The sequence below is a fragment of the Protopterus annectens genome, chromosome 11.part0 (assembly GCF_019279795.1).
Source record: "Protopterus annectens isolate FY-2018-M chromosome 11.part0, PAN1.0, whole genome shotgun sequence".
In the NCBI taxonomy this organism is placed as follows: Eukaryota; Metazoa; Chordata; order Ceratodontiformes; family Protopteridae; genus Protopterus; species Protopterus annectens.
In genome coordinates this window covers 340,290,396-340,311,129 of record NC_056745.1, presented here as the reverse complement: position 1 = coordinate 340,311,129, position 20,734 = coordinate 340,290,396, and the positions used below count along the sequence as shown (strand labels likewise).

General features: G+C 40.7%; 1 protein-coding gene across 3 annotated transcripts in view; it reads right to left on the bottom strand.

Moving 5' to 3' along the window:
• NT5DC3 (5'-nucleotidase domain containing 3) overlaps positions 1-20,734 on the bottom strand; it is a 968,426-nt gene that overhangs the window by 259,511 nt on the left and 688,181 nt on the right. For all 3 annotated transcript variants that reach the window (XM_044087848.1, XM_044087849.1, XM_044087847.1), the window contains one exon: positions 11,171-11,311. In XM_044087848.1, the coding sequence (XP_043943783.1) occupies positions 11,171-11,311 (141 nt within the window). The remainder of the gene's footprint in view (positions 1-11,170; positions 11,312-20,734) is intronic.

Here is a 20,734-nt window from a genome sequence, read left to right as displayed (position 1 = left end):
TTAATGAATTTTTGCAGGCTCTTTTTACAGATAATTTCATTATTTCTAAATCTCTTATATTATTCAACACACCTGTACCTCAAAGTGTTAAAAAGGTTAAACTTCCCTTGTTATGGTCTATTTTAGCAGTGGCTAGGAAAATAATAACCAGAAATTGGATTTCAGATACACCTCCTTCGTTCAATGAATTTAAAAATGTTATGAATATAGTGTGCCATATGGAAATAAACACAATTAGGTCAAGAACAACTAGAAAAACATCTTATTATATTGTATGGGATAATTTACAAAATTTGTTAAAAAAATCCTAATTTCAATAGCATGGTATTTTAGTTTAATTAATTGATCTGATTGTAGTGGATGTCTTTGTAAATACTTTAGTTGTTTTGTTGAATGTTATAATCATATCTATTTTTAATTACTTGTATAAAATTGTTATGATATTTCTCTTGTATGTTAAAACAATAAACCTGTTTTAAAAAAAAAAAGAAAGTGGTTGGAAGCTATCACCCATTGCCAAATTCTCATGGCCTCTCGACATAATGGGTAAGATTTGGTTCCCCCTTGTTTGTTGATATACCAGACCAATGACATGTTGTCGGACTGGATGGCAACTGTCCCTGATGGGAGGACAGATTGGAATGCTTGCAACACTAGAAGTACTGCCCTCAGTTCTAGAACTCTGATATGCAGGTTGGCCTCCACAAGTGAACAAGTGCCTTGAACTGTCTTCCTCAGAAAATACCCCCACCCCATCAGGGAAGTGTCTGTGGTCACTATGGCCTTGGGCTGAGAGGAGGAGAAAGGATGACTCCATAGGTCTTTTTCTGGCTTCATCCACCAAAATAAATCTTGTTTGCATTGATTTGTTATGTGGATCTGAAAGGACATAGGATGAGTCAAAGGGGACCACTGAGGTAGTAGAAGGCTAAGCAAAGGCATCCAGAATTGGCAAAGGCATCCACATAAGGAAAATTTCACAATAAAAAGATTAATAACACAAAAACATAATGGAGAAAAGATGATTAGTAAAGTAAAGGTTAAATAAATAGAAGTTGAAGTTATGGAGTGCCTGCAAGAAATAGAAGTTGAAGTTATGCCTGTGAAGTGAAGGATTTAATGTAGAAGGTCTAAGACAGACTACATCACAGTATGCTGGAGTATGTCCCCAGAATAAGGAAAAGCAAGAAGATCAGGAGACATGTGAAGAAGAAATATGGACAGGAGAAAGGAAAAGAGAATTAATATGGTGTAATATTTATGCAAAGGAGAAAGCAAAATTAATTAATACAAAAAGAGCAGCACCAAAGATATTTGAAGGAAAATACAGGCAAAGGAATCTGGATATGGAAAACATTACATTACAAAAAATAAGACTAAGAGGAAAAGTAGAAAAAGAGATGAGTAATGGAGAAGTCAAAGAAATAGAAACTGAAGTAATGGAACAGCTACAAAGAGAAGGATTCAGTGTAGAAAATCAAACGCAGAAAGCACCACAACAGGATAGAACAATGGATATCCAAATTAAGGGGAAACCAGTGGAACAGGAAGCAACTGGTCAGATGCCATATCAAGATATTTTGGAGCCTTCCACAAGAAACCAGTATAAACATTCATTTGAAGCTAGACAGCAAGGAAAGAAACAGGAAACTGTAGAAACTCTGATGCAGTCAATGTTGAAAAGTGATAGGCGAGTGAGTTCCCATATGACAGAACAACAGAAGACACAGGATGAAATTGAAGAGAATGTGCCACAGGAAGATGCTATAGAACTTTCTATAGAATGCCCAAAGGAAATAGAAAACAAGGAATGTACCCTCAGTATGGAAGAAAAGGAGTTAAGAGAAGAGTTGCTTGATTTAATAGACAGAGATAGATATATCAGGATCAATGAGAGGAAATAGACTGCAGAAGGTTAATAAAACCCCAAAAGTCAAAAGCTTGATAAAACAAATGAACACAGTAATTACCGCTGTCTATAGAGACCCATGCGATATAACAGAAGTAAACAGAATACATTACTGTGCTGATAAATTAATAACCGTTAAAGTTCTACCACAGGAACATAGAGTAGCAAGGGAAAAGAGGGGGCAACAGCGAATACCATCATGGAAATATCAAATAGAGAAAACTATAAAGCAGCTAAGACAAGAAGTATCATTGTTAGAAGATTATAGAAGAGGGAACAGATCAATGAAAATATTAAGAAAGATAGATGTGATAAAAGCAATGCATGGTATTAGAACAGACCAGGATCTATTATGCACTATTGGAGATAACAAACTAAAAATTACAAAACAGGTGGAAAGACTTAGAAGATACAAAGATAAACATAAGGGAAAAACACAAAATAAACAAATTATTGATGACCCAAAAAAGCTTTATAGAGAACTGGGAAATAAGGTAAAAGGAATAGATAGACCGCCAAAAAAAGAGGAAGTTGATACACTTTGGAGAAGTATCTATGAAGATCCTGTGGAACATAACAAAGATGCTAAATGGATAGAAGAAGTAAAAGAGAGAATAAGAAGTTTAAAGGTACAGGATATGAAATGGGATGAAATAACAACTAGAGAGATTGAAATACAGTTGAGAAAAGCCTCTAACTGGAAAACCCCAGGCCCAGATGCAGTACCTAACTTTTGGCTTAAAGTATTAACTTCTTTGCATGATGATTTAGCCATGAGTAAGAACTATTTATATATGCACCCCAAACACACACCGCACTGATTAACAACAGGAAAAACAATGCTCTTACTTAAGAGTGAACCTACAAGCTATTCTAAAAATTATAGACCAATAACTTGTCTTCCGACAACATACAAACTATACACGGGAATTAACGATGACAGAATTTATAGTCATTTAGAAGAAAACTCAATTATGGCAGTAGAACAAAAGGGCAATAAAAGAAAGTCATATGGAACAAAAGACCATTTGTTGTTAAACACAGTTATAGTGGAGAATTGTAAGAAGGGGAAGAACCTAAGTATGGCATGGATTGACTACAAAAAGGCATCTGATAGTATCCCACATTCATGGATAAAAGAGTGCTTAAAAATGTATAAGGTAAACCCTACACTGACTGATTACATTACAGTAACCATGAAACAGTGGCAGACCACTTTGCAATAAAGCCATGATAAAGGACAGATTATTATCCCAGGGATAAAAATTCAAAGGAGGATATTCCAGGGTGACTCCCTCTCCCCCTTGTTATTCTGCCTTGCTTAACCCATTAAGCTGCTTACTTAACAGCCTAGGCCATGGCTACAATTTGGCATCTAGAAAACAACAAAGTCTTATCACTTCTCATCTTCTCTTTGTTGATGATTTAAAATTGTATAGCTCATCAGATGAGAAACTGAAAGCACAGCTGCAGGTTGTCAAAACTTTTTCAGATGATATCGGAATGTCATTTGGTCTTGATAAACGTGCAAAAGCAACCTTTAAAAAAGGAAAATTGCAGCACCAGGAAAACATCAGTTTGGGACAAGAATGTGATATGAAAGAACTTGAGCAAGAGGGGGTGTTTAAATACTTGGGAATTGATGAAGGATCAGCAATAAAACATGAACAAATGCGAATAAGGCGTAGTAAGGAGTTCTTTAAAAGACTTAAATTAATCCTGAAAACAGTAACGGACACCTAGGAACAAAATCCAAGCTATAAATCAATTTGCTCTTCCTATCCTAACTTATAGTTGTGGAGTGATTGACTGGCCCCAAAAAGTGTTGGATAGACTGGATATCAAAACAAGAAGGATGCTTCATGCTCACCAAATGATTTATAAAAATCAGTGTATACCAAGATTATATATCCCGCATTCTGAAGGAGGGATGGGCCTCCTTGAAATAGATTACACATATAAATCTGCAATCGTGGGACTCCACACATATCTACTGACCTCACAAGATCCAAATGTGGTGAAAGTTTTGAAACATGAGGAGAATAAATCTAAGATGACATCTCTGCTTAATTTAGCAGAAGCATATCGACGTCATGCAGGAATGGAAATCAAACCAAAAGTGGATAAAAACCAGGCAGCAACTGAATGTGCTAAAAACGAAAAGAAAGAATATAAAGTGAAGGATCAGATGAGAAGGAAAGAAATGTGGAAAAAACATAAATATAGTTGCAAGCATAAAAAACTTCTGGAAGAGCCTAATGTTGATCAAGAACAAATGCAGGAATGGTTAAGGAGAGGTGAATTTACATCAAGAAATGAAATCAAGAAATAAAAGGTTAATATTGGCAGTCCAAGATAGTGGGCTGTGTACATGTTGGTTTACTAAGTCCATTAAACATGTGGGAGAAACAGACATATGTAGGTTTTGTGGAACCGAGTTGAAAACAGTTACACACCTTATTGCTGGTTGCGATGCTCTAATGGCAGAGGGACTGTATGCTGAAAGGCATAATAATGTGGTGAGATTGTTACACTGGAGATTGTGCAAACATTATGGTATCAAAGTGGCAGAAAAACACTGGAAACATGACCCACAGAGAATCACAGAAAATGATGAAGTTTACATCACATGGGATCACCCAATACTAACAGTCCAAAAGATAGATGCTAGAAAACCGGACATAGTGATCCAAGAAAAGAAGACAAAAGTAGCATTGATCATTGAAATTGCCACACCTAGTGACTATAGTGTCTTGCGTACAGAGAGACACAAAGTCATAAAATACCTTGATCTGCAGGCAAAAACGAGAGCCATGTGGAAGAAAGATACCCACACAGTTCCAATAGTAGTAGGAGCAACTGGTCTTATAAAAAATAATTTACAATCATATTTAGATATGTTACCAATTCATGTAACACCGTATGAATTGCAGAAGGAGTCATTGCTGGGCACATTGCGGGTACTGAAAAAAACTTCACGAACAAATGTAGACCAACCAAGAAAGCAGGTTTAATACCAACACAAATCCTTGACAGAACAACTTGATGACAAGCGCTTTCGCCTGGACAATTCCAGGCTTTTTCAAGTCAGAGCTCTGACTTGTTCTGTTGTTCTGTCAAGGATTTTTGTTGGTATTAAACCTGCTTTTTACCATTACATCGCAGCAGTTGGATTATTGACATTGCGGGTACTGCCAAGAGCACTTTTGGCTAACATCAAAGAGTGAAATAATACTAATTTCATGAACTTTAATCGTACTCTGACTTAGGAATAGGGTCCATTCCCGTCATGGTATTAGAAATCCAAAATACTTGGAGAAATCAAAAAAGGGAGAGACCACTGTGTTAGTAGAAGCCACTGTAGAAGCCTCATGTGCAGTCTTGCCAGGGGAACTAATGTAATCGATGCTGCCATTGATCCTAGTAGTTGAAGGACTGCCCAAGCTGAAACTTTGTCCTGAGAGAGTATCACCTGGAGTTGAGACCTTAGTCTTTTTAATCTGTGAAGTGGGAGGGAGATTAGGCAAGACTGAGTATTAAAAGTTGCCCCTATAAATTCCAGAGTTTGAGAAGGAGTCAATTTGCATTTCTCCTCATTTATTGAAATCCCCAAGGATTTTGCTAGCTTTAGGGTGTAATGTAAGGCTCTAACCAGTAGACACTTGGTAGGGGCAGTAAGGAGCCAATCATCTAAATATGGAAACACCCAGAATCATTGCAGTCTCAAATGAGCTGTTACCACTGCCATGCATTTGGTGAACACTCTTGGGGCTGTAGAGAGACCAAAGGACAGCGCTCAGATTGGTAGTAACTGGCTCCCAGCCGGAAGCAGAGGAATCTTCTGTCCATTTTTATGTGGTAATACGTACCCTGAAGATCTATCGAGCACATCCAATCATCTTTCTCTAGAAAAGTTACGACAGACTGAACCATGACCATCTGGGATTTTGTTTGTTTAACAAATTTGTTTAGGATGCTGAGGTCCAAGATTGGCCTCCAGTCCTCTCTCTTTTTTGGCATTAAAAAGAACCTTGAGTAAAATCTGGATCCTATGTAGTCTGGTGGGACTGCTTGGAAAACTCTTTTTAGGGGCAGCTTTTGTATTTCTTGAGCTGCTGCTTCCCTTTGACTAGGTGGAACGTTGGGAACATGCCTTAGCAGCTTGGATAGAAATTGAAAGGTAGGTGATAACCTCTGGCAATTATCATCTGCACCCAATACTCTGTGGTTATCATTTGCCAGTCAAAGTGGTGCAGAGAAAATCACCCCCCCCCAACTGCTTCCAGAGGTAAGCAATTGGGCGACTCTTCAGGAGGGCTGATAGGGCTGTCCAGAGAAAGAATCGCTGGATTCCTGATTATGCAGACCCTCTCTGCCCCTGTAGGGGCATCTTCCAGATGAGTTTCCCCCTCTGCCCAGGTGGTAAACTTGCCACGCGTGTCACGGAAAGGACCCTGGGACTTCTTGAACCACATCTTTCCACTCCTCTGATTCCTAGAGTAAGATCATTGGTGGGTGGAAAAACGCACGCCCATGGAAGACAGGGTCTTACCTGGCTAAAGTGTCTTTTTACCTTTAGGCCAAAAAGAGAAGAGGCCTCCACGGGAACATTGAGAGAGGAAGACTTAAAAGGATCCACAAAATTACATAGATGCATCCAGGCATGACATCTCATGACAACTAATGTAAATAGTGTATATAGACTATAAATACTATGGAATTCATTGAAATGTTTTGGAAAAAAAAATTTTTGAGAAAAAAGAAAGAAAAGGAAGGTGTTTTTTTTATCAACAATGGTAGAAGGAAGTACCGAAACAGAGAAAAAGAGAAAAAAGGAAGGGGATACCAGCAATGGTATTGAAAGTTAACTCAGAGGTAAGGGAAGGCCTGTACCAGTAATGGTACAAAGAATACCAAACCTTGGTAAGATATAAGAAAAGGTGCACTCAAATATACAAACTCTAAAACAAGAAAAAGTTTAAAGAAGTAAAAATTTCTAATGACTTAGCTTGAGTGCTGGCCTGACACATCTTGATAGTATACACAGCAAACAGGATCTGAGGTGATAGAGGAGCACCATGGGTAAGCTTAGCTCGAGTTTTTTGGCTGGTTAGAACGGCCAACTGGGTTCCAAGGACAGAACCAATACCTATCAGTAATGAATGAAGATTAACAACATCAGATATATATAGATATATATATATATATATATATATATATATATATATATATATATACATACATACACATATATGGGTTTACTTCATAAAATCAAAGCCCCAGAACATCGAAGTACATTTCATTGAGACTACTAGTTCGACATTGCAGAACTGCGAAACTCCACACCGTCGAACCTCACTTCCTCTAACACAACCCCAGACTAAAACACAAAACTACACAAACTCCATCTACAACATACCCACCCCGCCAAAAACACCAGAAACCTAAATTATTCCATCCTACATTTTTGCAGGGGGGCTGTGCTCCCCTGCGCCCCCCCATACCTCCTGCAAATTAAATATACCAACTTCGAGATCACACTACATTGTAGACAAGGGCACACACCCACAGCATGCCCACGTCTACCAGAGAACCACCCAGTAAGCTGTACATGTACCGCATCTCCATTCCCTTCACTACTATTGCTAAGGACAATCAGGAAATATCTTCATTTCGATGCCATTAGGTTCGATGATGTACAGTTTCACTGTTCTGCAACTTTGAAGGATTCGTCTCGATGAAATGTAAGTCGATGATCTGGGGATTCAGTTTTATAAAGTAGACCCATATGTGTGTGTGTGTGTGTGTGTGTGTGTGTGTGTGTGTGTGTGTGTGTGTATATATATATATATATATATATATATATATATATATATATATATCTACATATACTTGCTGTGTGTAGTCTAGGTCATTGCTGAAAACAGTCACGGACCACTCCAACTTACCTTGTTAATAGATAAATGGATAGAAAAATGGATAAATAAACAATATTTCTGTGAATGTACTGCCATTACAAATATTTTTTTAATTATAGTACCCTTTCTGAATAAATGCCAGGGGAGATAAGCAATATGATGTATGCTGTGGTTGCTTTAATGTGAAACTAAATACATTTTAATACATAATAGTAGTTGGAACTGAACCCGAGTCCCCATAAAAAATAAAAAAAAAAGCACTTACTGCACTATGTGCCTCACAACTGGTCTGTTAATTTAGCAGAAAGATCTACTGAAACCTAAATTTGTGACCAAGACTTTCCCAAAATGCATTTTCAGATGCAGAATCAGGTAAGACTCAAACAGGTCTTGGAAATCTGGTTCTGAAATAATGTAGTTTGTCTGTGGCCAATAAAATGTCAATCGGGAAACAGAATCCTAGAACTGAAGGTTTGTAAATTATGCATGAACCAAATTATGCAGTTTTCTCCCATTGTCCCCTCAGTGGTTGTACAGGTCTCAGAGGGATTCTGAATTCTTTTTCAAATTAAATATTTTACATGTTAGAGATAGGACTGCGGTGGTGGTGCTGTGGTAGCGTGGTCGCCTCACAGTAAGACGTTGTCCTGTTCGATTCTCAGCTAGAGCGTCTTCTGTGTGGAGACATGCGTGAATGGACGTACCTTCGTTGAAGGTTGTGTGTCAGGATCGGCAACTCGTCACGTAAAAATCTACTGCCAATCATTAGCGGACCGGAGTTCTGCTGTGGCGACCCCTAACCTGGAAAAGTCGAAAGACACAAACAAACAAACATGTTAGAGATAGGCAGCTGTCTTTAGAATGACATGTTTGGAAGTGATGGAACACTGCTCATCCAATAAAGTGGAGTCTACTCTGCTGTCTCTATCACAGTCCTTGTTTTTTACTTCTATACCTGTAAGTCCAAACCCTCCTACAAAATAGCAACAATGTATTTACCATATCCTTCCACTGTACTCACTGACTGTGTCTGCAGATCCATCCTGTTAAACTGAATAAACTACACTGAATTGTGTGTTGTCCACGTCCACAGAATCAAAACTTAACTGTCTCACAGATTAAAATACTGCAGAAATAAAAATGGCAATCATCACAGTTGTTGATCATTTCATAACATGTTCAAATTAAGAGGTCTTGGCATAACTGCTACATATTTCAGTTTAGTGAGTAGGCAGATAATGTCAGAAGCAGCTATGAGGTCAGTATTCTGATACTCGGCATGCCCCCAAGAGAAAAAAAATAACAGGAATAATGGTGTGAAGAGAAAAGGCTGAACGAGTAAGAACTGCAAATAGGTAAAGATACAAAGTCTAGCAGCAGCAAAAAAAGTCCGGCCATCAAGTCAGTATGTAGCAAGATGAATCAAAGGTTAGGGTGGCATTTCACAGTTCTATTACATATTTTACAGTTCTATTACAAGGATAAGCAGGTGGAAAAGAATTAGAAAAAGTATAAACACCCCTAGCATAACTTCTGAATGGCAGGTACAAGCTGTCAAAGTGTTCTGCTGTCTTAAGCCAGTGCTATGCAACTTCAACAAAAAGTCTGATGACTCAAAAAAGAATAGTACACAAACAAAACACACACACACACACACACTCCTTAAAAAATTGCATTTTACAGAACAAGATCGATCTAAAACAAAGGAAGAGATGGACTGCCAACAGACTCCTTAGAAACAGGCTAACTGACTGTACTTTGAACCCTGCATTGTGACCTACGTTACCTTTAGGTTCTACATGAAGTCACTAAAAGGGACGTCTGTATACAATGATTTTTAATACCCAGTTTTTGAAGATGTGTAGCAAGACCCACAACACTTTCGCACAATTTTATGTTTGTGTCTTTCGGCTTTTCCCGGTTAGGGGTCGCCACAGCGGAACTCCAGTCCGCTAATAATTGGCAGTAGAGTTTTACGTGCTGGCTTGCTGGGCCTAACGCACAACCTTCAATGAAGGAATGCCCGTTCACGCATGCCGCCACACAGAAGACGCTCTAACTGAGAATCAAATGGGCAACGTCTAACTGTCAGGCGACAATGCTACCGCAGCATCACCACCGCAGTACTTTCGCACAACACAAACCGCATGGAAAATAGAGAATAGTGCAGTGATTTGAGTTCTTTTCATTAAGTTTCATCACTGGTGGCCTTTTGGAAAATGGCATTTTTTTATGAAAGCAGTCCAACAATCTTAACTTGTTCCATTACTGCTAACCATTCTGATTGTACTTGTTTATTTATGTATGTATTTAATTTGTTATGGGGAGGGAAAAATATGCTTGCTGCATGGTACTACCAATGGATTCATGAATTGTTTTTTTTTTTTTTAATTGTCATGTACATATAAACATATTATATAGGACTTGAGTTGTAAGTCACACCCAGTGTAGTTATATACTAAGCATCCATTGTAAATATTGTTATTGTTTATAGTACTGTACTGCCCTAAGTACCTGGGTCATGACTGAAATAAGTAGACCAGTTCCCTCACTTAGTAAACAGATTTAGATAAAAAAACTACATAAGAACGTTTTCCCTTATTCTGTAGCAGATCAATTACCATATTGCTTTACAGTAAGATCTTCAAAGTTGTATTTGTTGTCATAGTAGAGAAGCGTCTGACTTTATTTTTTTTTACCTTGTATCTTACTGGATAGTAAATCCTTTTAAAATATTGGATGTTGTAGAAACTGCTATTTGTAGCAAATTAGGTAATATTTTGCTGTGTGTCAAAATAAGAATAAGCTCCTAAATGGTTTATCCCATGCATGGATCCCCACATATTATCTACGGTATGAGCCCTGCTATTTTCTTTAGGGGTGATGCATAGCTATCGACCATGGGATGGGTAAGGCCAATCTCTAACCAAGTGGGATATGTTAATTCAAGCACAAAAAGGGAAACTGTCTAAGCTTAAAATGGCCTGCAAGCACAGCTAGCCTAGTACTTACCTATCAACCTATTAAGTATGTGGGTAGGAAACTTGCCCCCACAAAAACTTCCATTTTCTACAGTTTTTGTTTTGTTTTTTCCAGTCATAAAATGGATATATTATTCAAAAGACACACTGTTTGACTACTATATTATATGACTACATCTCTATATTACATCTCTATATTGAGTTTTCTATGAGCTGGGTACTATGAATCAATCCAAAGTGAAGTCATTTTTGATGACTTTGAGCAGATTCATCTATTTTCTCTAAATGAATACCTGAAAAAAAAGAACATGTTAAATGTCACTTACCACAACTAACCAGTAATTCTTCCTCAAATTACTGACCTGCATACGTTCCAGTAGTCCAGTTAGAGCTTGCATCCACGTCATTGCATATGTGTAGTTCTCCATGTTCATGATTTTAATCTCAGACCTCAGTTCTGGAATAATTGCACCTGTCCTCCACCCATGCTTTAGGGTAAGATCCTTGACAGAAGCAAAGAATAAACAATTAAAATGGCTACCAGACTGAATGGGATTACTTCACATTTTAAAACAATCTGATACACTAAGAATTAGATCCGTTAGACTTCCACTGCTTACAGACCAAATGCACCTGAGTTGAAAGAATGAATGATACAGCTCAAAGGAACACTAAAGCAAACATACAGACATACAACCTACAAGCCAGTACCACAAAAAAGAGTTACTGTTTGCAGCACAGGCTACCATCTTCAATTTTTGGCATATGTGGTGGTTTCTAGTGATGCCGTCACCTGGTATTCAGTTTCAGAATCAAAAAGGTTGAAAAGGCAGTTTACACATCTAAATATTTTTTTGCTGCCGTGAAACTCACCAACACAAAACTACAAAAAAAAAAAAAAAAAGATTCTCTCTCAGTTTCAGACACATACTCTGTAAAGTGGGGCATGTGTTCTGACAGTAGTGATAGGTATACTCCAAAGGACTGCAGTACTGGGAAATGAATCACAAAGTCTTGACAAATTTTAAATTTCCCACTTTGGGTTGTCTGACAATGAGTGCCTGAACATATGTTCTTGGGAACTCCACTGCCTTCACCACCTTGATAAGCCTGAAGTACAGTGGTTTGTAATGAAGAAGCCAGAAGAAAGGTGATTTCGGACAGAGGGTAGCTGCAATGACTCTCTGAGTCAAGAACATGGCCAATTAGAAACATTAACAGATGAAGAAAAAAGATCTCTCAGCATTAAACTAGATATAATTTTGCCAATAAGTCTTTGCAAAGGTATTTCAACCATCTATAAGGTTACCATAACAATATGGTATATGAGAAGTCCTCATATTTGTTGAAGGTTAGAAGGGTCATTACAATATACAATAACTATGAGCCAAATGTGCTAAAAGATCAGAACGTAATTTAAAAAATATAAAAATAAATTAAAAAAAAGTCAAAACAGAAACTTGGATTCTGATAGCAGACATGGACTGTAGGGCTTACCTAGCCACCCCATTACTTACTGATACAACTGTAGGTCTTATTTATCTAGTAGTTTATCCCCTCCATCAACCTATTTCAGATCTCATTAGGACAATCATATGTCTACACATGCATATTTGAGTTCAGTCACTGTTTCTGATGCTACAACTCTTGAGGAAGGCTGTTCTAATCGGCTACTGTCTTTTCTTTGAAATAACACTTCCTCATATCTTCCCAGAACAGCCTCCTCCCTTGTTCTCATATATCTCTTTTTTGAAATATGTTACATACTTGGGCTGTATGCATTTTCTTTAAGTGTGTGAACATTTCTCTTATGTTCCCCTTCAACCTGTATTCCTTTAGACAAGCATTTCTTAAATGGTGATGCACGTCTCCCTACGGAGGCCCAGGCCAATTTCAGGAGAGGCCTTAGTAAGTCTAAAAGTGCTGTATACCTCATTAACACCTCCGAGCAGTGGGATGTCACACCTCTAGCAGTCTATGCATATCCTTATATTCCAAGGTATTTTCTAAAATATTAGGTTAAAATGCTTAGACCAAACTAATGTAACTACCTTGTGAACAGTAATTTTATTTATTTTATTTAACATTTGTTTACTGGGAAAGTCCGAACGGACACAGGTCCTTTTTCAGCAGAGGCCCGGGGAGAAAAGTTCCATGAATAACAGTAAATTTTAATGCATGAGTTACAATAATCAAAGTATAAAGTAAACAAAATGTAGTATACATAAGAAAATACAAATATTATTACATCATGACAACAAAACCTAGGCTTTGAACTTAGCCAGTGCTATTTGTAAAGTATGACTAATGTCAAGATATAAGGTTAAGACAGGCCAGTAGGAATAAAAGATTAAACACAGGAGAAGAAGTTTGATATGGTTGGGGTATACTGTGATGTATCAGAGCATTCACAAGGGGTTAGTACAGGAACATAGCCACTTACTTTTTAGACAGAGCTTTAAGTGACAGCTTAACGTGGTTAGTGGACGAGACTGAGAGAATGGAGTTAGGAAGGGAGTTCCATATGCGAGATATACAGATGGAAAATAAAGATTCTCCTGCAGTGTTGTTGGCCTTGGAGATGGTGAGTAAGTTCTTATTGTTCGAGCGAAGTGGTCTGCTGGAACTGTAAGGAAGGATGAGAATTTGTAGTGCAGCGATTCTGGTTGGTTGTGTGATGGTTTTGTGAGTTAGAGAGAGTTGGTTGTAAAGAATAATGTTGGGAAGTTCAAGCCAGTCTAGTATCCTTAAAGCTGAACAATGATGTGTTCTATATGGGCAGTCAGATACAAACTTGGTAATTTTATTACAACATGCTTCTAGCTTAGATAGGTTAGTTTTCCTAAAATTAATTAAAATTGGAGAGGCATATAGTAGAGTGGAGAGCAGAAGGGTATGTGCTAATGTAATTTTGGCCATTGTGGTCAGGAACCTTTTGTGCCTATATAGACTTCCAAGTTTCTTATGGACTTTTTTATTGTTAGGGAGACATACAAGTCAAATTTTAGGTTATTATCTATTTCCACTCCAAGAAGCATTGTATGGGTTGTCGAGGAGATGACAGTATTGTCTTTGGCTATTATGTTAAATGGTGGGCATGAGACAGATGTCTTGTTAGGTTGGAAGAGTAATAATTTAGTTTTATTTGGATTCAGGATTAGATGGGCATTGGTTAACCATGTTTCAACAGAAGTGAAAGATTCCTATGTTTGAGAATGAAGAGTTGATAGAGAAGTGGCAGCACAGATAAGTGCTGAATCATCTGCACATTGTATTATAGAACCATGTGGCGTAGCTGTGTGTAAATTATTAGTGAAGGGGGAGAAAAGGAGAGGGCCCAAGACAGATCCTTGGGGGACACCAATGGATAAAGGAAGGCATGGACATAGGTCACCCTGCCATAGAACAGACTGTTGACTGCCACATAAATAGTTACTAAACCAAGCTGTGGCAGACAGTGAGAAGGATAGTTCAGTTAGTACATCTATTAGTTTGGAATGGGAGACCACATCAAAAGCTTTTGATAGGTATAGAAAGATGGCAGATGGTTCTTATTCCTGTGATGGTTTACAGTATTAGTGAAGGATGACAGAGCAGTAGTGGTACTATGCGATGGGCGAAACCCATGCCAAGTGTTTAAGAGAAGGTTGTTAGTAATAATTTCATGACCTGGATATAAATACTCCTTTTGAGTAGCTTAGAAAGAGGTGAAAGAATAGCAATTGGACAACAGTTTGTCCTGTGGAAGGTCTTCCTTTATGAAATGGAATTACATGGGAGATTTTCCACAGTTGAGGAACCTTGTTTTCGAGAATGGGTCTATTTATAAGGATTGATACTGGAAAGGCTATAGATTCAGCTGCAGTTTTGAGGTGTTCACTGTGTAAGTTATCTGCAGCAAGTGTAGTAGGTTTTAGTTTCTGGAGTAGCTTTTTATAGTGGCTGTAGGAACTGCGGAGAAAGAGAAAGTACAGTTGTGTACACTTACCATAAATGTAGATGTTCGAGTGTATTCACTGTTGCAGTCATCACCTGTGGGTTATCCCTGCTGTGGTAGCCCTTGGCTGGCCTGAATACCAGAGTCAATGTTTTTCAGCGTCAGCTGCTGTTGGCTGTAGATTGGCATCAGGTTGTCAGTGCTATAAGCAAGGCAGCTGATGCCATTACATCAGTTTTTTTTGCCCCAACCAATAAGAAGCCCCGGGAGATAAGGCACAGAGGGCTTGGTGGTTAACCAGTCCAGGAAGCTTATGTCTCCCTAATGAATGAATATATAAGGGGGAAGGAGGGAGGGAAACTAGGACTGCAACAGTGAATACACTCGAACATCTACATTTATAGTAAATGCACACAACTGTACTATGTTCTTCATGTTTCACTGTTGCAGTTATCACCTGTGGGAGGATTCCCAAAGCTGAAGAGAGGGGTGGCAGGATAGTCTGGAGACCTAGGCAGGGGTATGGAGACCCTGCAGTACTGCAGAGGCAAACCTTGCCCTAGCCTTAGAGAAAAGAGGAAGGTGGTAATGCTTTGTAAAGGTATGGACAAAGGTCCAGGTGGCAGCTTCCAAGATGTCCCTGGTGGGGACTCCTCTGAGGAATGCTGTGGAAGTGGAGGCTGCCCTAGTGGAATGGGTATGAATAGACTTAGGGGGAAGTACCCATGAAATCTGTAGCAGAAATGGATACAGTGTGATATCCATATAGAGACAGTCTGCTTGGAAATGGGCTTTCACCCTCTACCCCTAGGGCACAACTAACTAGAAGTTGGTCCGTTTTTCTGAAGGGTTTAGTACGGTCCATGTAGTATCTGAGCTGCCTGTGTATGTCCAGGGAGTGCAGAATTCTTTCCCCCTTGTTTTGAGGGTTGGGGAAGAAGGTAGGCAGATGAATGGCCTGGGTGAGAGTCACATTAGATATCACCTTGGGCATAAAGGAGGTGTTAGTCCTAAGGGACACCCTGTCTGCATGGAAAAAGATGAAAGGTTCAATTCCATCAGTGCCTGAAGTTCAGAAACCCTTCTGGCTGATGTGATGGCTAGCAAAAAAAAAACAGTCTTCCAGGAGAGGAATTTCAGCTCTGCTGAAGCAGCAGGTTTGAAGGGGGGGGGTAAGGTCAGTTTTTCCGGAACATGATTAAGATCCCAGGCTTGTGTGGGAGGCCTTCTGGGAGGTCTGATGTTAGACGCCCCTGTGAGGAATTGCTTAATCAAAGTGTGAGAGAACATAGGCTGGTCTGTGTTAAACTGAGCTGAAATGGCTGAAGCATGGCTTTTAACAGAAGAGAAGGAGAGGCCACTATTAAGTAATTCAGCTAGATAGTCCAGGACAAGAGGGACAGAAGGTTGGGAGGAACTGGCTCCCTGGACTGGCACCAGGAGCAGAATCTTTTCCATTTCCCTGGTAAGATCTTCTGGTGCTTGGCCTTCTGGCCTCTGTGATAATATCCAGGACCTGCTTGCTTAGCAGGGGCTCTTCCCTTACCTTGGGAGTCAAGAGGTCTGCGATCTGGGAAAGCTGCCAGGGAGGATGTGATGTGAGGTTACGCAACAAGGAGTACCAATGTTGTCTGGGCCAATCTTGTGCAATGAGGATGGCCTTGGGCCCCTCCTCCCTGATCTTGATGAGTACCTTGGGACCAAGAGGCAGAGGGGGGAAGTATACACAAAGAAAGAGTTCCAAGGGAAGGTTAAGGCATTTACCTTCCATGCTAAGTGGTGATATTCCCTGGTTCAAAATTTCTTTAGCTGATGGTTGAGGTGTGAATCAAAGAGATCCACCTCTGAATTTCCCCACACTTGAGTGACTTGATCAAAGATCTTTTTGTGGAGCTGCCATTCATGGGGTCCACAATGTGTCTGCTTAAATGGTCTGCCATGGTGTTGTTGATTCCTGGGGGATATTGGGCTATAAGGTGTATTCCCATGGATGAGGAGCTGCCATTCATGGGGTCCACAATGTGTCTGCTTAAATGGTCTGCCAGGGTGTTGTTGATTCGTGGGGGTTATTGGGCTATAAGGTGTAATCCCATGGATGAGGCAGTCAGCCAGAGGTTCATGGCTAGCCTGCACAGGGGGTAAGAAGGTGTCCCTCTCTGTTTGTTGATGTACCACATTACTGTGGTGTTGTCTGTTTTGATAAGGAGAACCACTAGCCTGAGATGGGGCTGGAAGGATGTCTGAGCCTTTTGTACTGCAATCATTTCCTTCTGGTTGATGTGCAAGGGAAGGTGTTGGGCATCCCAAAGACCCTGGGTGCTCTTGCCCCTATGTGGGTGCCCCAAGCAGTGTCTGAAGCGTCGGTGGTGATGGTCTGGCCTGTGAGGCGGTGGATAAAGGGGAGACCCTGGTTGATGGCACATGCCCCCGCCCACCAGAGCAACTCTGCCATTACACAGGGGATCAGAGGGAGAGAAATCTCCAGAGGTTGTGAATGTTGGCACCAAAGGTTCCTTAGTGCTACTGAAGTTTCCTCATGTGTAGTCTGGCCAGAGAAATCTGAAGGATGCAAGAAGCCATGTATCCCAAGGCCTGAAAGAACTTCCTTGCTGTGATGTGACATTATGATGCCAGCTGGGTAAAGTAGAGAGGCAGGAAGCTCCGCTTCTCTGGGGGTAGGAAGGCCATTTGGGATGCTGTGTCCCACAGAGCTCCCAGGAAGATGATACTCCTGGAGGGAGTCTGCTTTGATTTCTTCTCAATGATGGTGAACCCCAAGAAAGTAAGGAGGGTTTTGACGAAATGCAAGTCCTGCAGCAGCTTTTCTTTGCTCTCTGCCTGGATGAGGCAGTCATCCAGATAGGGATAAATGTGTATGTTTTTCTGTCTGCAAAACGCTATGGCTGGGGCCAAACATTTGATGAAAGCCCTGGGAGCAGTAGATAAGCCAAAGGGAAGAGCAGAGAACTGAAAGTACTGTAAGCCTGCTCTGAAACGCAGGAATTTCCTGCAGGACTCCCTTATGGGATATGGAGGTATATATCTTTTAGGTCTAGGGTCACCAACCTTGCATTTTTTGTCAGCATTGGCAGTAGCTAATGCAGGGTTAGCATTTTGAATTTGGGGCCACCAGGGATGTGTTCAGAATGGACAGATACAGGATGGGGTGCCAATTGCCCTCCTTTCTGGGAATGAGGAAAAGCCTGGAAGAAAAGTGCCTTTGCTTGCTCGATCTGCAGGTACAGGTTCTACTGCCCCCTGGTCTATGAGAATTTGGACCTGCTTTAAAGCCTCTGCCCACTAGTTGGGAAGTAAGTCTGGGTACCCTCTAGGGGTTGGGAGTTCGTTGAAAGTGAATTTGTATCTCTGGAAAATGATCTTTAAGACCCATTGGTCCTTGGTTACAGACATCCAATTTTTTTTGCAGCGGGACAGCCTTCCTCCGAGCTTTTGGGGGAGAGGAGGGCACAGAGGGGTGGGGGAGTCACTGTGAGTTTTTGTCGTAGAGGGATGGCTTAGAACTCCCTGCCCTAGGGGTGGATGTGGTCCACTGCTTGCCTCTCTGTTGTCTCTGCTGTAGGGACCTGGTGGGCCTGTCCCTGTGGGGCTTAGCTTGCCCCTGTCTGCTGGAAGCAGGAAAGGATCAGTGCTTGGAGGAAAAGTTCCTGCTGAATCTAGGAGGTGGAACCTGAAAGAAGTTTTTAACTGTTTGCATTGATTTTGCTTTGTCTGCCATTTTTTAAGCACCTCTTCTGCTTTTTCCCCAAATAAGCGGTCTTTGTCCAAAGGTGCATCAATTAACTTTGACTTGACATGATCAGGTAGAGGTTGTTCCTTCAACCATGCATGTCTCCTAATGACAGATCCAGACACTGCTGCCCTGCTGGAGGCTTCTAGTGCAACATATCCACAGTGTAAAGAGTGCCTAGTCACTTGAAAAGTGGAGTTCATAAATCTGCTAACTCCTTAGAATTGGCACAGTCAGGAAAAGTAGAAATCTTTTGCTTTAATAGTTCCAAAGTGTGATGTTGATATTTTAACATATGGAACTGACAGTTGAGAGCTCTGATGGCTAAGGTTGCAGAGGTGTATACTTTTTTACCCCATCTGTCAACAGCGCTGGCGTCTTTACCAGAAGGATTAGGGTTCTTTGCAGACCTAGCCCTGGCTCCCTTGGGGCCCTGTGTAATGACCTCCGGGTCTGCAGCAGGATTTCTGTACAGGTATTTGTGAGTGCCTGGTACTATGTAATACCTGTCAGGGTTACTGGGAGCAGGAGGAAGGGTGTCCAGGCTAAACTGGATTCAAGGAAAACATCATCCACTGCTTCTAAAAACGGGGGGATGGCAAGGGGTCTGTGCTGAGGAAGGTCTAGAAATTCTCTTTTCTTGGACTGGGGGAATCCTGAGATTCCCATTGGAAATGCTCCCTGAGGGTATGGAGGGTTTCCACAAAGGAGAAGTCTTCTGGTGGGGAGGCAGAAGGGATGGATTCCTCTGCATCTGAATCCTCATAAGCAGTAAGAGGATGTTGATCCTCTTCCATGTCTGAATAATCTGATTCCTCAGAATCTTGCTCTGCCAATAATTCAGGAGAAGGGTGTGTTTTCCTTTTAGAAGAGGCTTGACTGCTCCTGATAAGGGAAATAATGTCTTCCGCCATCTTAAGTCTCTGGGCCTGACATGGAGGGGCGGGAGGAAGATGGTGGCTAGAGCAAGATTTCCTAGGGGTGGCCTGGCTTCTAGGCCTAAGAGAAGTCATCGGTCTGAGATTAGCAGTAGTCAGGAGAGAAGACGTCTGTTTCTGACTGGAATCAGTAGTGTAAAAGACTTCCTCGGAAGCCAGTGCCTGCTTAGCGACTCTGGACCCAACCGATGCAGAGACAGCCAAAGGCTCTGAAGATGAAGATTTCTGCGGTATACTGGACTCCGAAAGGGTCTCAGTAGAGGCCTGCATAGCAATCATATCAGGCATCAGGGGCTGTGAAAGTGCCTCACTGAATTCCGGAGTACTGACGACCTGCTTAGTGAAGTCATCAGAAGGCTTGGCCTTGTGAAGTCAGTCTCTATCTTTATCCCTACGTTTTTTCAGAGGTTCTGCAGATTGTTGGCTGACTTAACACCATATGAGAAGATGGAGGATAAAAATAGCTATCTACAAAAAGAGCTCTCCGATGAATGGCTTTCGTGTTAAAGAGGGCACAGAACTGACAACGAGCTGGTCTGGGCCTAAACAAGTGACACAGTATGAATGGAAGTCTCGGTGTGGGATTTTGCTTTCCACAGGCGAGACAACTGTTAACTTTTTTGGACATCGGTTAGTGCAAGAAAAAGAGATCCCCAACAAGGTACTTAGCTTTAGACGTTTTCAGCTGTGATCTGAACGCTGGTAGCAACCGACCAGCACACTTGCGAACTACTTCTGCTACGGGCTCCACAGCAAGAAAGACTGATGTAATGGCATCAGCTGCCTTGCTTTATAGCACTGACGACCTTGCGTTAGTTTATAGCCATCAGCAGCTGACGCAGAAAAACATTGACTCTGGTATTCGGGCCGGCACAGGGCTACCACAGCAGGGATAACCTACAGGTGATGACTGCAACAGTGAAACACGAAGAACATCAAGGCATTGCTAGTTGCAGACTTGGCTGGTTTGGTATCAGGAGTAGGGGTTTGCTGCTTGGAAAGAGCAATTATAGATTCAGTAAAATGTTTACTAAAAATGGTAGCTATGTTATCAGAATTGTTGTGGATGTTTGGGGTTGGTGTAGTAGATTTTCCTGGATGAAGGACTGAGTTTATAGCAGGCTAGAGTTTTTGATGGATTTTTTGGTATGTGTTTTAAATGTTATGACAGAAATGTATTTTATCCAGTGTTGTTTTTTTTACCTTTTCTAAGTTCCTGATATTGTTGTTTAGAAGCTACTATTAGTCTTATGCCATAGTTCCCAGGCTTTATCTCTCTGCTTAGCCAGGGGCCATAGTTTGA